Source organism: Tripterygium wilfordii, chromosome 14 (assembly GCF_013401445.1).
Source record: "Tripterygium wilfordii isolate XIE 37 chromosome 14, ASM1340144v1, whole genome shotgun sequence".
NCBI lineage: Eukaryota > Viridiplantae > Streptophyta > Magnoliopsida > Celastrales > Celastraceae > Tripterygium > Tripterygium wilfordii.
Window position 1 is genome coordinate 1365520 of NC_052245.1, and position 14559 is coordinate 1380078.

General features: G+C 38.9%; 3 protein-coding genes across 7 annotated transcripts; 2 read left to right on the forward strand and 1 right to left on the reverse strand.

Moving 5' to 3' along the window:
• Window positions 1-437: 437 nt before the first annotated feature.
• Window positions 438-3778, forward strand: LOC120014572 (F-box/kelch-repeat protein At3g23880-like). 4 transcript variants are annotated; one of them, XR_005471578.1, is made up of 4 exons: window positions 438-1053; window positions 1242-1818; window positions 1909-2057; window positions 3249-3778. XR_005471578.1 is itself a non-coding variant. In XM_038866555.1 (2 exons), exons 1-2 carry the CDS (start codon window positions 577-579, stop codon window positions 1359-1361), a joined length of 597 nt encoding a protein of 198 aa, XP_038722483.1. In that variant the 5' UTR covers window positions 438-576; the 3' UTR covers window positions 1362-2155. The 4 variants fall into 4 exon arrangements, 1 of the variants encoding a protein (XP_038722483.1); XR_005471577.1 differs by having other exon boundaries at window positions 1242-2057; XR_005471579.1 differs by lacking the exon at window positions 1909-2057.
• A 1688-nt stretch (window positions 3779-5466) lies between these two features.
• LOC120015166 (CDPK-related kinase 5-like) lies at window positions 5467-11244 on the forward strand. 2 transcript variants are annotated; one of them, XM_038867405.1, is made up of 11 exons: window positions 5467-6298; window positions 6996-7126; window positions 7277-7318; window positions 7440-7548; window positions 8287-8365; window positions 8480-8776; window positions 8859-8971; window positions 9381-9488; window positions 9570-9632; window positions 9715-9882; window positions 10485-10623. In XM_038867405.1, exons 1-11 carry the CDS (start codon window positions 5687-5689, stop codon window positions 10512-10514), a joined length of 1752 nt encoding a protein of 583 aa, XP_038723333.1. In that variant the 5' UTR covers window positions 5467-5686; the 3' UTR covers window positions 10515-10623. The 2 variants fall into 2 exon arrangements, with proteins under 2 accessions (XP_038723333.1, XP_038723332.1); XM_038867404.1 differs by having other exon boundaries at window positions 5470-6298; window positions 10535-11244.
• A 587-nt stretch (window positions 11245-11831) lies between these two features.
• On the reverse strand, window positions 11832-13957 carry LOC120015495 (short-chain dehydrogenase/reductase ARMGADRAFT_1018421). The gene is made up of 6 exons (XM_038867953.1): window positions 13690-13957; window positions 13430-13595; window positions 13092-13348; window positions 12887-12980; window positions 12683-12794; window positions 11832-12251 (listed from the first exon to the last, which is right to left on the reverse strand). Exons 2-6 carry the CDS (start codon window positions 13566-13568, stop codon window positions 12053-12055), a joined length of 801 nt encoding a protein of 266 aa, XP_038723881.1. The 5' UTR covers window positions 13569-13595; window positions 13690-13957; the 3' UTR covers window positions 11832-12052.
• Window positions 13958-14559: the final 602 nt, after the last annotated feature.

A 14559-nucleotide genomic window follows, 5' to 3' on the forward strand; every position in this document is an offset into this window, starting at 1 on the left:
GTTGGGTTTGGTTGCAGTTGTTCTTGCTTTTATGACTGCATACAGAGCTTCTTTGATATCTTGTGCTGCAACTGCGACGATGACTGTTAGAGCCTTATGGATTCATCCCATATTAAATGTTGTTTCACGATAGAATATAGAAATTGGTTACTATGTTTTCTTCTGAATTGGAATACTCGTGAAAATTTACTAGAGGGAAGAAAAGTTCTGATTTTTTTTTATGTGATTATTGTTTATTAGTATAGTCCCTGGAACAAGGAAATCTGCAGATTAAATCTTTGAAGTGAACTTGGATGGTGGCTTCATGGAAACAACGAAAGAGCTCGAATGGGCTGTTTCTGGTAATCAAGCCATGATCCAGTAGTCTATGTGTTTGGTGACTTTGGTCTCGCCATTGAAATTGGGCTTTAGCTTTGTAGATTTTAATCAACAGGGCCCAGGTTCTTTTTTTTTCGTCGTTTTCTGACCCGCTCTTTTTCCTGTTTCTTTTCAAGTCGTCTATTGAGTACGGACTCGCCTGCAATTTGCTCTCAATCCCACTTCCATTTCTAGGGTTTAAGCTTTGTGACGGCACCCATGAAGATGAACAACATCCCGGAAGATTTGGTGACAGACATTCTCACGAGACTTCCAATTAAGTCCCTGATCCGATTCGCTGGTGTTTGCAGTTCTTGGTTAGATCTCATAAGGAACCCAGATTTTATCAAAAGCCACCATCTCAAGCAAACAAGTCTCAACGACAACAATTTCCGTGTCTTTGTGATGCATGATTATAACTGTTTATCTCTGCTTACTGAAGTCGCGGATGACCAAGAGGGGGCATTTGATTTCCTGGAAAGTGTTGGAATACCATTACGCTTAGTTGTCATGGGTCATTGTAATGGATTACTTTGTCTCCATGACCAATGGGAAAAAATTTTCATATGGAATCCTGTCACCAGAGAAGTCAAGGCTCTGCCTTTTTTGTCCCACATCATGCGTCCAATTTGTACAGAGTCGACTTCTTTTCGCAACTTTGGGTTTGGTTTTGATCATAAGACTGGTGACTACAAGGTAATAAGGTTTGCCGATAATTATTATGATGATTCCCTTGATTCAGTCGTTCAGGTTGAGTTGTACTCTCTAAATAATAATTCTTGGAGAGAATACCATCCCTGCTGCTGACGTTTTATCTGTTGATGTTGATGTTCCTAACGTTCTGTGGAGACTTCCATTCTATGAGGCTTCTTTTTTGTGGACAGGTGCAGTTGGGGCAATTGGGGTTGATGATAAAATCATCTTGTCCTTTGACTTTGGAAATGAAGTGTTCAAGAAGATTATGCTGCCGGATTTTGGCGATTCTGTGGGTGATTACTCCCTGACACTCGCAATGTTCAATAGATTACTTGCAGTCATCCGTTGCACACATGAGGGGTTAGGGAAATTTTTTGATATATTGATAATTAATGAACTTGGAGAAAAGGAATCTTGGGTCAAACAAGTGAGCGTTGGACCTATTTTAGGTATTGAGAGGCCTTTAGGATTTTGGATTAATGGTGACCTGTTTTTGGTAGATGCAGAGAAGCGCCTGGTCTTATTTGACACTGGTGTTGAAAAGGTGATAAAACTTGAACTCCGTGGGAGTACAGGCATTATGGAAGTTGTGAATTATGTGGAGAGCCTTGTTCCAATCAATGGTAGACTAGAGGATGCGGATGGACAGTTTGCCCGCGTAAACCCTTGGAACTTTTTTCCTGGGCCATCCTCCAGTGATGAGGAGGAGGAAGAAGAAGAAGATATGGAGAGAGAGGCTTCTGGGTCTCCATGATCTTTTACTTGGTATGGATGAATTAGACATGTTTCATTCGTACGTTCAAGTTTATTTTGCCTGGACTAGAATGTAAAAGTGTTATTTTCTATTCTTGCCAGTAAGTAGTTGATGGAACCCTGGTTTTGTCTCCCAGCCAGCGAATGGCGTGAAACTTTGAATGAATGTAGAATAGAGCAGGATGGTCTCAATAACAGTTATAGCCTTATAGGCTATTTGGGTGATAATACAATGGGCTTAGTGAAAACAGGTACCAACTGTATGTCTTGTTCTCTCTTTAACAAATCATTGAATAGACACTTTTGAACACTAATGAAGACCGGATATGTTATTCATGTACGTTACATTTTTGTTATCAGTTTTATATATCTGCATCTTGAAGTTTTCAACCATTTGAAGATGAATGGGTTTGGTCACAAAAGCAAATTAAACCATTTTGGAGAAGTTGGGACTTGCATGCCTATTATCTAACAGAAAGTATTTTTGCCCTTCTTTCTCGAGGTTATACTGGTGGGTTCTATAAAGTTTCCAAACCCCTTTAGAGAACATTCTGCAAAATTCAATGTTCGACTGAATTTCATTCAAAATGTTGTCTTTTTTATTGGATCAAGCTTGCAACTTGTTATTTCTGACAGGGACTGCATTGCTACTTTACAGTTTGCGTAGAGATCAGAAATCATCGAAATAATCGCGCAAAGAAACTTCTGATTTGGCGCAAAATAGATGCTTTTCTTTTCTTTACAGACATTCTTTTGTTGTTTGTTTTTGATTTTCTTATCTTCTGTTGTGGGTTCCCTTGAGCACGCTCAGCAATTATGTTGGCCTGAGGTTTGGAAAGAACAATTCCTCCGTTGTTGTCTTCTGTTCGTTCTCTGACACCACTCCAGTCTTGTTCTTTTCTGTCTTTTACAGCATCTCCATCTTCAGTGATATTTCCTTTTTTCTTTCTTCTCCTCCTTGGTCTGTTGTTAGAGTGCAATTGTATTGATCTCTTTAAAGCTAAGTTTAGGCTTGCTTCAGCTGCTAGCTTTTGTTCCATCGACGCTGAAATTCTCCCTTCAGCAAGCAATTCTTCCTCCTTAGCTCGCTTTATTAGGTCGTAGTACTCTTCATGAGTGAGTTTGATGGTGCCATCCTTCATCTTTGAGTTATTGATGTGCCGACTCGCTTCTGCCGCTGATGCTTTGAAAGCTTCTGTTTCAGTCAGTATAGCTCGAAGCCTGAGCTGCAATGCCCTTAGTGTCTGCCTCCTCATTCTTACTACTTGTTTCAGTTTCAATCTTGCTCTGTGTTCTTCATCTGCCTCCAATTGAAGTGTTTCCAACTCATCTTGTGTTTGATCCAGAGGCTGACCGAGTTCATTGATCATATGTGATGCCTTCAATTCTTCCTCCATTTTAGATCTGATTTCCTTACTGATGGTCTCGACCTGTAATTGCAGCTGTGAGATGACAATAGTGGACTTAGAAGACTGGTTTTTCGAGCTCTCAAGTCCTGATTGCAGCTTTTCAAGCTCATCAATTAGAGGTTTGGAGTCTAACCAGGACTGCGTGGCACTATCTCTGGCCGTCTTCAGTTTCTCTTTGATCAGGATCAGTTCTACCATCTTTGCTTTCACTGCATCGCCAGGGCTTTCCTCAGGTACTCCTTTTCCATGGCGTTCCTTCATTTGCATTCTGCATAAAAGTGAGCATGTTTATCAATCTTGTGTAGAGTTACTTATGTACGCAAACTGTGCGATTGTTTCCGCGTAATTGCTGCGTAAATCTCGAGTACTTGGATTGTCTCACTCGCCCTAAAATACTCCTTGGACAGATTTTAAATTATGATTAGTATTATTTAATGTGTGATTTTGATTCCAAATGCTTTTGGTTGGGCGAGTATTGCAAATTGCAATCGTTTATTTATATGGTTCTAAGCTGTCTTTGTGTTCCTCGTTGTATTCAATAAGAATAATTGTCGTTTCTCTTGTGTTTGTATTTGAAATTTTGAATGGCTCGGCAGAACCAGATGCCAACATATATAATTTTTCCCAAACACATCCTTAGGTTTTTTTTAAGGATTGGGCTGGATCATTAAGGCCCACTTTAGAAGGGCTTTGATGTCAAAGTTTTTGGTCCCATTAAATGGACCGCAACTTGGGCCACTTTAGAAGGGCTTTGATTTCAAAGGAAAATTTACACCTATATTGAAAATGATAAAAAGATGTCAGCAATTAGCATCACAATCATTTCAATTGCGGAGTTGGATGCATAGGATCTAAGTGAATTCGCAAGCTCCACATGTCGCACATGAAATCTAATATTGGTGCGTATAACTCAACAATTGAGATACACATGAAATCTAATCTTATGCGTATAACACACCGGTTGAGATAAGTGAGATACATGGCAGTTGATGGGATCCCTATCATAATTGCACCCCACATAGGCTAAGAGTGGGAAGCTAAATCATGATAATAGAAATAATTTTTAAGGGGCAACAGAAGTAATGAAAGAGACTTTCAGTTTGGGGTAGGAATTATGTGAGTAGTTGTGTTTAATATTCCTCTCACGCATGGCCATGGGGACCAAATTGAAGGAAAAAGACCCACTAGACCTAATTTAGTGACGAAATAGGGAAGAGATCATCAAAGCAAATTCATGTGTTTGCCACTCCCAAAGCATTATGTATTTTTCATGGCATTTTTGGTGTTCCTCATTGTGCATGCACCATCATAACAAATTATCACATCCGTGGATATATTCATTGCATTTTGTGTCTTTGAATAAGTCCGTGTTCTGTTATAATAAGCATATAATAATTTGACAAGGTAAAAGTTATATTCCCCGATGTAAGTATGATCATATATAGAAATAAATGACAGAAACGATTAGATTAAACGAATACATTTTATGGATTCATGTTGATTTAAGACTAAACTATATATTTGGTCGTAGTTGGTTAACTTTATTTTTGCTATATACAATAATTATGAAACATAATAATTGCAATCTAAGGTGGAGAAAATAGTCAAATCAAACCTTGCATAGCCAACTCGGACCTCATGTGATTAATTTGTTGCATATCCACATTCATTGATTGCCCCATGTGATTGTCGGCCGCTCCTCCCAACTCCTAACCCATTTAAAATAATAAACGAAATTAAAAAAATAAATTAGGGTTGTCCAAATTAATTGCTCAAATTGAATCGATGGATCGCACTGACCGATTGATCAATATTGTCAACGATATATTAGTGAAGACCGATCGAAACTTCTAAAAAACGATCAAATCGTGAATAATCGAAAAAAAAAAATCATCTGAGACCGACCTTGTACATCCCTAAAAAAATTGTTAAAATTATTTTTTATTGCAAGAAAGGATAAGAGAGGCTGGAACTCGATACTCTTTATGAGATACCGTATAATATATATGAGTGTCATCTAAACAATTTGGGATTCTTAATTTAATAAAATTAATATTTTAATGACTAACCAACATCTGTGTTTCTTAATTTAATAAAATTAAACCAAGAACGCAGCTTATCCAACAAGAAAAGCTGATAAAAGTAAAATGGCGCGTTTTGACTTTCGATTAAATATTAATCCGAAACTGATATAACAGGATCGTGCCACGTGGAAAACCAACTGTACACATCCTCGTTTCCTTTTTATCTCCATCTGTAGATCCCCTCGTTGCCTTCCCAAACCTTTTTCCGATCACAGGGAAGACAAACTTGGCATTCCCCTAAACCCCTCTTGAAGTATTTTTGGCTTTTCTTACTATTCGAATTCAAAACGTTAAAACCCTATATTTTCAAATCCATTGTAAGGATGCTTTGATTCTCGTGGTTGAAATCCCAAACTCGTTTGTTTGGAGAGGAAGCTTCAAACAACAATGGGTCTCTGCACCTCCAAACCCTCCTCCCCAAGCTCCCCCAATCTTTCTCCTCCTAAACCTATATCAGCCAAGAGTAACGATAATGGAGTCCCGGTCAAGGAAAGCCGTAAATCGCAACGGAGTGATGTTAACGTTAATGGCGGGAAATCCGGCGAGGATGAGAACGGAGAAGATCTAAGTAAAGAGTTGGAGAACGTAAAGAAATCTCCATTTTTTCCGTTCTACAGCCCCAGCCCGGCGCACTACTTCTTCTCGAAAAAGTCGTCGCCGGCAAGATCTCCGGCGCCTGGAAATGCGAGCGCCAACTCGACGCCCAAGCGGTTCTTTAAGCGGCCGTTCCCGCCGCCTTCTCCGGCGAAGCATATAATGGCTGTGCTGGCGCGAAGACATGGAACGGTCAAGCCGAATCAGGTGTCAATACCGGAGGGAAGTGAGGTGGAGGGAACGGGGCTTGACAAGAGCTTTGGGTTCTCGAAGAACTTTGGGAGCAAGTATGAGCTCGGTGAGGAGGTTGGGAGAGGACATTTTGGTTACACATGCAAAGCGAGGTTTAAGAAGGGGGAGCTCAAGGGGCAAGAGGTAGCGGTGAAGATTATACCTAAGGCTAAGGTTTGTATGGATTTTCGAGTCGAATTTGGTTAATTTTGGATGAATAAGTTTTGTCTGGATGAATTAGTTGTTATGTAGATTAGATTGAAATGAGTGAATTATGCCACTGTGTGATGGATGGAGTGGAGAGTAGATCTGTACGAACATATGTACTTTTTATGATTAATTGCTGTTGAAGATATCTAGAGAATTATGACACAGTGTGATCGTGATGGTTAATTTCTGGTTTTTAATAAATTATGGACATCTCTAAGGCCATGCAATAATTCATATAATTGACCAGACTGACATCTGTGCATTCGCAAGTAGCTGTGTCAAGGATGAAGGTGTTTAGAGGTTTTGTGATGATGCTGTCTGGTTTGAGTTTGAGTTTTGAGTTATTAGAGGAATCTAGCTGTATGTGAGTTGACTTAATAGTTTTCAATCATACATTGGTTGATTTTTTTTTCCAGAAGCTAGCAGAGTGCATAGATTTAGTGTTGTTTTGAAGATTACTTTTGTAGCATGGGCCTTTCTTAATATTGTTTTATATGTATAAAATTTCCTTGACGTGTGGCGAAAACTAGTTTATTTAGTATGCTCCCTGAAATTTTTGTCCTGTTTAAGGAGTCATCCTTTATTCATGCTTTGTTTCTGTGTTTGGGATAAGATGTAATGTTTTAGCTGCTCACTGTTTTTTCTTGTTACTTTCTGTTAGATGACCACTGCTATTGCCATAGAGGATGTGAGAAGAGAAGTCAAGATATTAAGAGCTTTGACTGGACATAATAATCTTGTACAATTCTATGACGCATATGAAGATCACGATAATGTCTATATAGTAATGGAGTAAGCTCTGGTCAAGGCTTTTACATTTAATATCGGAATGAAGTTTGTTCCAGTTACTAGTTTACTTGATGGATCATATTCTCATCTCTCTTATGTATGGATTTCATATATCATATTTCTTTTAATTATATTGGATGATGAATCGTTCAGGTTGTGTGAAGGAGGAGAACTCTTGGACAGATTACTGTCTAGGTATTTTTTCCCTTTTAGTCTTATTTTGGGCAAACTTTTGGATTATGGACCCTTTTAGTGAACCAAAAGGAAGTACATCAGCTGCTAGTTGCCATGAGGTGATTCTTTCTTCTCTGTGCAGTGGTGGAAAATACACAGAAATTGATGCTAAGGCTGTCTTGATCCAGATTTTGAACGTTGTTGCATTTTTCCATCTTCAGGGTGTGGTCCACCGTGATCTAAAACCAGAAGTAAAATTTCTCTCTCTCTCTCACACACACACACACACATGAACGCTCGTCCAAACACACACACACATGAAAGTGCATTATGTTGGAATCTGCCAATTGCTTTTTAGCATTCTTTGATATTGATTCTAGATCGGGAGTGAGGTTATTTATTTTGGACGTCTAGAATCATGCTGTCGGTGCAGTAATACCACCGGAGTCTGCATTTTTCTTGAGCCTGAATGCCAAAGTTCCTAGTTGAACCAGAAATATAAGAATTCAGCATGTGCACCAGGGTGGTTGATGAATGCTGTTGCATCGTCATTGATTTTCTGTCACTGTTTAGACCTTTATAATTTATACAGCTGATGTACTCCTATATTGCTCAAACCTGTGATGGAATATGTAATAAGAGTAGTCTCCTTTGTCAGAGACAAAAGTGTGAATCTGCCACTAATTGATTGTCTCATTTCTCCTAAAAGGTTATTAGTTACTTAGGTTTTGGGAGGTAGGATTTAGGTGTGATCTGGTTTAGGTTTTCATTCTTTTGTGTGAATTGATGATTCTTTCAAGAAAAACTTGTAACAATTGCACTCAGCAGCGGAATGCATCATTGTAACTCATTAGTTCTGTAGGTATCTTAAGCATCTGTCCATTTTGGTTCAACATGTCCCTTGCCATTTTGATCAGGCGAATTGATGATACTATTGTTTATATTTTTATTCATATATTCTTATCAAGTGTAGCTCATTGCTGGATCAGAATTTTTTGTTCACGTCGAAGGATGAGAACTCGCATTTGAAGGCCATCGATTTTGGCTTGTCTGATTTTGTGAAACCGGGTTTGTCTGAACTTTGTATCTTAAGCTGCATTCTCTCCATCTCTTTCTCTCTCCTATTTGAATTGTCTCCTGGAGTTGGTTTTTAAATTTCTCATTTTTTACTTGGTTTCATAGATGAAAGGCTCAATGACATTGTTGGTAGTGCATACTATGTGGCACCTGAAGTTCTACATAGATCTTACAGTGTGGAAGCTGATGTATGGAGCATTGGTGTGATTGCATATATTCTGTTGTGTGGCAGCCGTCCATTTTGGGCCCGCTCTGAGTCTGGCATCTTTCGCGCTGTTCTAAAAGCTGATCCAAGTTTTGAAGAGGCACCATGGCCTTCTCTATCATCCGAGGCAAAAGACTTTGTGAAGCGCTTGCTAAATAAAGATCCAAGAAAAAGATTGACTGCTGGTCAAGCTTTAAGTGAGTTCCGTTTATGTCGTTCATAAGCTCTCTGTTATTATATTTCTGAACTGCCAGTGATGCGTCATGATTTATTTTACAGGTCATCCGTGGATAAAGAACTCTAATGATGTAGAAGTGCCTCTGGATATTCTAATATTCAAGCTCATGAAGGCTTATATGCGTTCTTCAGCTCTTCGGAAGGCTGCCCTAAGGGTATGTATGTACTTTTTTTTGAAGTGCGAGCTCTAGGTGGTTAAATACTTTTAATGTGAATATGTTTTCAATATATTGCTATTGAGAACCTTAAAATCTAGTGCTGGGTTCTGGAGATTTACCTAGTAGTCGCTCCTCAATCATGGGGCTTGGGTCACTAGATGATAAATTATTAGTTCTTCTAAACTTATTACATTTGGTTTTAAATTTTGATGAGCTGAGCCCGGGAGTTGCATTCCGTGTTTCCTTTTTCAGTGGTTTTGTTAGTGACTGCAGTAATTTGTCGAAATCTGATCGCTTTCTTTTAGCCCTTTATCCCCCAATTAGATAGGCTCATTTCTTTTACTGAGCTTTGTGTACTTGTCACTTGTCTATGTTGTACTTATGTTTCTCATTGGAATTGTGACAGGCTCTGTCTAAAACATTGACGGTAGATGAGCTATTTTATTTGAAGAAGCAATTTGCATTATTGGAGCCAAGCAAAAATGGAACTATAAGCTTAGAAAATATTAAAGCGGTTGGTTTTTAAAATCATCAGCCAAAAGTTTTCTTACCTATTCTGCTCGTAGTAGTTTTCTTAACACTTTTGTTTTGTCAGGCTTTGATGAAACATACAACAGATGCAATGAAAGATTCTCGCACTCCTGATTTTTTAGCTTCAGTAGGTGCTTTGAACCTCGTTCAAGTTTTGAAGTCTGGGGAATTATCCAATGTACTAATTGTGGAAACTATGCCTTTTGTAGCTTAATGCACTTCAATACAGAAGAATGGACTTCGAAGAATTTTGTGCAGCAGCACTAAGTGTCCATCAGCTGGAAGCACTTGATCGATGGGAGCAACATGCCCGTTGTGCATATGAGCTTTTTGAGGAAGACGGAAACAAGGAAATAGTCATTGAGGAACTAGCTTCTGTATGTTTCTCTCTCTCCTATGCTTAGTTTTTGTGAATTCCATTGTGGTCGTCTTTTTGGTTGAAGTACGCCCATGATTAAAATTTTACTGTGAGAAGATGGAATTTAGATGAACATTTTTTTTCAATTAAGATTTTACGATATCCATGGTCGGCAGACCTTTGGACTAGATCTAAGGTCGATTGCCACATCCTAGAAGTTGCAAATTTAAACCCTGGAATTGAAAACATCGTTCCCACCTGGCAGCTATGTACATTTTACATTTCCCCGGCCTTGACTCTATTGAGGGAGTTTTATGCCCGGGAGTTGTTTACCCATGTGCTTCCATATGTGTATAATTGTAGGGGAGATTGTCTGTCTTCACACTAGTGTAGGTTTCATTGCTTTTGCGCGACTTAATGTCCTATTATTCTGTCTCGTGGAAAGTACTAGACAATTATCATATGTGGTTAGAGTTCATTGGTTGCAAGGATTCTAGGAAGAAAAAAGTTATGCGTCGTGTGTTTGTAAGACAGATTCCTGAGCTTATGTGTTTTACTCTTCGCTTTTATGTATACTCTTCAATAAGTAAATTTGATTTTTTTTCGTGTGCATTGGGGCAGCGTCGTGTTATTTTGTACAGAATAGTTTAATTTGGGAAACACTATTTCAGGAGCTTGGTCTAAGCCCTTCCATTCCTGTTCATGCTGTTCTACACGATTGGATTAGGCACACTGACGGGAAGCTGAGCTTCCTTGGGTTTGTCAAATTGTTACATGGTGTCTCCAGCCGTAACCTCGCTAAAGCTCAATGAAGGTTAGAGAATCATCACGATCAGTTTGTCAATGTTTATCTGTTTTGGCAAATAAAAATGCTGGCAAGAGATGGCCTATAAAACTTGCAGACTACGGAGGCATACTCCCTTAAGACATTTATGCCCACCTTAAGGAGTAGAGTCTGGCAGCATTTCCCCCTTTTCGCGGCATCAACCTTATAGGCTTATACAAATATAATTGGAATTATTGTAACCTTGTCTTCTCGACTTGATAAAGCTCCATCACTTGTACTTCCCATTGGTCAAGCTGAATCTAGATGTCATTAGTTGGAGTGAGAGAGTTCCTGTGCTGAGCTGAGCTGAGCTGTTGAACACTTGGTTTTCTTTTTTTGTTTTTGTACTTGTCGAATACTTGTCCATTAATTGTATCATCCAGAGTCTCCAGACTACGGTTCATATTTTAGGATTTATTTTTATCTCTGAAGTCTCTTTGCTGTGGCTTCGTTGATACATTTTTCGAGCAAAGGAAAATAGGAAGGGGTGGCTGGGTGGGAGCTGTTGTAAAGTTTTTACAAAATTTTGTTTTATTTTAAAAAAAATTACAAATGTGTTTTGATCTTGCTTGCAAATTCCATCTGACGATATTTTTTTTTGGTCACAAATAAAAATTAAATTGAACATGAAAAGAAATATTTTGGTTGTTGAATAAAAACCTGAAACATCTAATATCTTGTTATGAAGAGTTGAGACAAAATTTGATTTCTTCGATCCGATAAAAAAAATCTTTATAATTTTATTTCATTTTTAGAAAAAAATTGAAGTGCCTTATTTTTTACATCCCGCTGTAAAAACAACACCCAATAAGAAGGGAGGGAGTGTTAGAGAGGGAACCTAAAATATGAACCGTAGGATCTAATTCTTTTAATCGGATGGTCATAAAATGCGCAGGACTATAAAGTAACCTGATTGTCCCCTGAATCCGTGAGATTCGAGTACTTTCGTCATTTGCGTGGCCCCAATTAGAACACGAAGTCATGGTACTAAAAATCCATGCAAATTCGACCCGACCATACTTTTATGCTACTCTCACTTCAACTTTATTATGCAGACCCCACCAATCATTTCTACAATCAATTCATCCAAAAAAAAAAAAAAAACAACACTAGAAAGAAGAATAACTTCTAAAAGAATGAAATGAATCTTTTGAGTAAGAAGATGCATTTAGAGAAATTGGAATAGCCAGTAGCCACACACTCGAGAATATTAAGCACAACCAAAAGTTCAAGGAATCGTGTGACCAAAAGAACTTTAATCACACATATATTTGAACATGTGATTATGGAAGAACTGGACATATATTTGATACTTACATGCAGATATGTGATTATTTATAATTAATGATATTTCCAGATAGGCTTAGAAGAATCTAGTGTGAGAGGAGGGACGGAGGTCGATCTCCTGGGTCCAAGCGGTCCGGTCCTGGACGTGAAGGTGCCAGTAGGTCTGAGCCAGCGAGTCAGGGTCCATCATCACCGACCCTTCCCCTACACCGCCACGCTGTTGTTCCCCTACCAAACTTCTCTGTGACGACGAACCAACAGCAGCAGATGGTCCCCTGTCATTTCATTAATTATTGGCCCCTATCAACTTTTAGTAATTGCTCATCATCATCATTACCAACTATTATTCAATATCACAGTACTCGTTGTCACTTGTTCTTCATAATGCTTTTTTTTTAAAAAAATTTCTAACCGACAAACCATCCAGCCCATCCGCAAAGCCGTAGAATTATTTGTTGGGGACAGATAAGATTGGATCAAAACTCATGCGGATAGTGTATGAAAGTAGAACAAGCCCATAAAGAATATATATCCCATAAAAAAAATATATCCCAACAAATTGATTCAAACTTCCAACCTTGGACATGGGCACTTAAGCCTAGTTGGTTAGTTATTCATATTCTCATTATTCATCATTCACTCTAAAGAATATATGGTTCTTGTATATTTGAGCCAAAAGTACAGAAATGGAGAAGAATGGACTGACCTGGGAGGGCCTACGATTCCATCAATGATAACATGCGCGACATGCACTCCTGAAGGTTGGAACTCCTTCGCTAGGCACTGTGATAGTCCTCTCAACGCAAACTTTCCACAACCTGTAGATTCAATACAAGAACTCTTACAATTGGAAATATATCTATCTTTTGTTTATTATCTATCAATTAGGTTAAGTAATGGAAGTCATTACACAGTTCGGAGAAACCAGCAATGCCGTTGAGAGAAACTGAGCAGCCTGTGAAGAGAATTGTTCCTCTCCCTCTCTCGACCATCCCCGGAATCACCTTAATTATTCAATCACCATGAAATTAACACCTAATTACACATTCGCCACACAAGTCTTGGAAATTATAGACCCAAACGTTGTGAAGAATTGAAGGTTTGTGAATTAGTACCTGTTGCGCGCAGTGGAAGGCGCCGACGGAGGAGACGGCAAGGGATTTCTCGAAGGAGTCGATGCGAATGTCGGTGAAGTTGGAGGGGTATGAGACCGGCTGATAAGCATTGTACACGAGTACTTCTACAAATCCTAGAGATAAAACCCCTTCGAATGCCTCTCTCACACTTTTTGAATCAGCGCAGTCTATTCTGATTGCAAACACCTGCGCCTTCTCTTCTCTCGCTATCTCATCTGCAAATCTCGACAATCTCCCTGCGCAAGAAAATCCTGATTTAGAACTTCAATTTCATATGGAGAGAGGGGAATTTTGAAATTTTTTAAAAAAAAATTTACCGAGGTCACGAGCTAGAATGGCAACGGTGTAGCCTTCGTGAGCAAACTTGCGAGCAATAGATCGGCCCAGATTGGGCCCAACGCCGACAATGGCGGCGATGCCTCTTTGATAGGATGATACGGCCGACATACTCCGCATCTTGAGCCAAGCTTTGGGCGCTCAAATCTGAGTGAGATAATCAAGAAGAAACACTCACTATGAAACTGATTTTTGTTCAAATAGTGGAGAACTGGAGATTCATGGTACAAGAATAAAATACAGAGAAGAGAGACTGCGGGACTCGCTAGCTATTATAGCTATGTATATGTCGCTGCCGCCTCCTCAGTGAGCATCATAGCTTTACCAGAATTACGCTGGTCCGTTGTTTGTATATATAGATGTAAATCTCTTCTTGGTCCTAGCTAGGTATATCTATAAAGTTCCCCCTCAACACCGCCTGTATTGTCGCGGATATACCTTGCACATTGATGGCCTTTGCTCTGTGAAAAGTGATAACTTCACAAAAGGAGAAAACTCCCCTTTTGGTCCACTAATTGCATCAGCATCAGCCTCAAATTATCCTAAAATACAGATAAAATGTCAATATTTTCTACTTTATAGATTATCAATCCAATCAACACTGTATCAGATCATCTATCATATCCTTTATATGGTAAATGCTGGATATGTGATTCTTCAGGTTCCACACGCACCAAACAATTAAAGGCCTTCGACCAGTGAGGATGACTTTACAGAAATTTGCCGGAGATGGTTACGTTTTTACTTTCAGTATGACTAGTTGGAATTTAATAAATTTATAGGGTCAAGAAGCGGAGAGAATCCAAAAAGGAGATGTTAAAAAAGTCCAGGAGCAAAAAGGGCATAAAAATAAGAGGTTGATAATGGCTGCCCCTACTATTGTTTCCGTGGACGAATATGAAAGGAATCTCCTCGTATTTGCCCCTGTAGAGTTGAGGAGGAATCATGACTGCTGCTGTGCTGCATATCTTATATTGTGCATTAGCTATAGAATCCATGAATCCTGTAAGCCTTAGTCCACTTTGGAGATTTCAAACTGTGCCTTCTAAGTAATGCAAGGGACACTTACAAGACAAGGCAAGTTGCCAAACATTTTTAATGTAATATGACC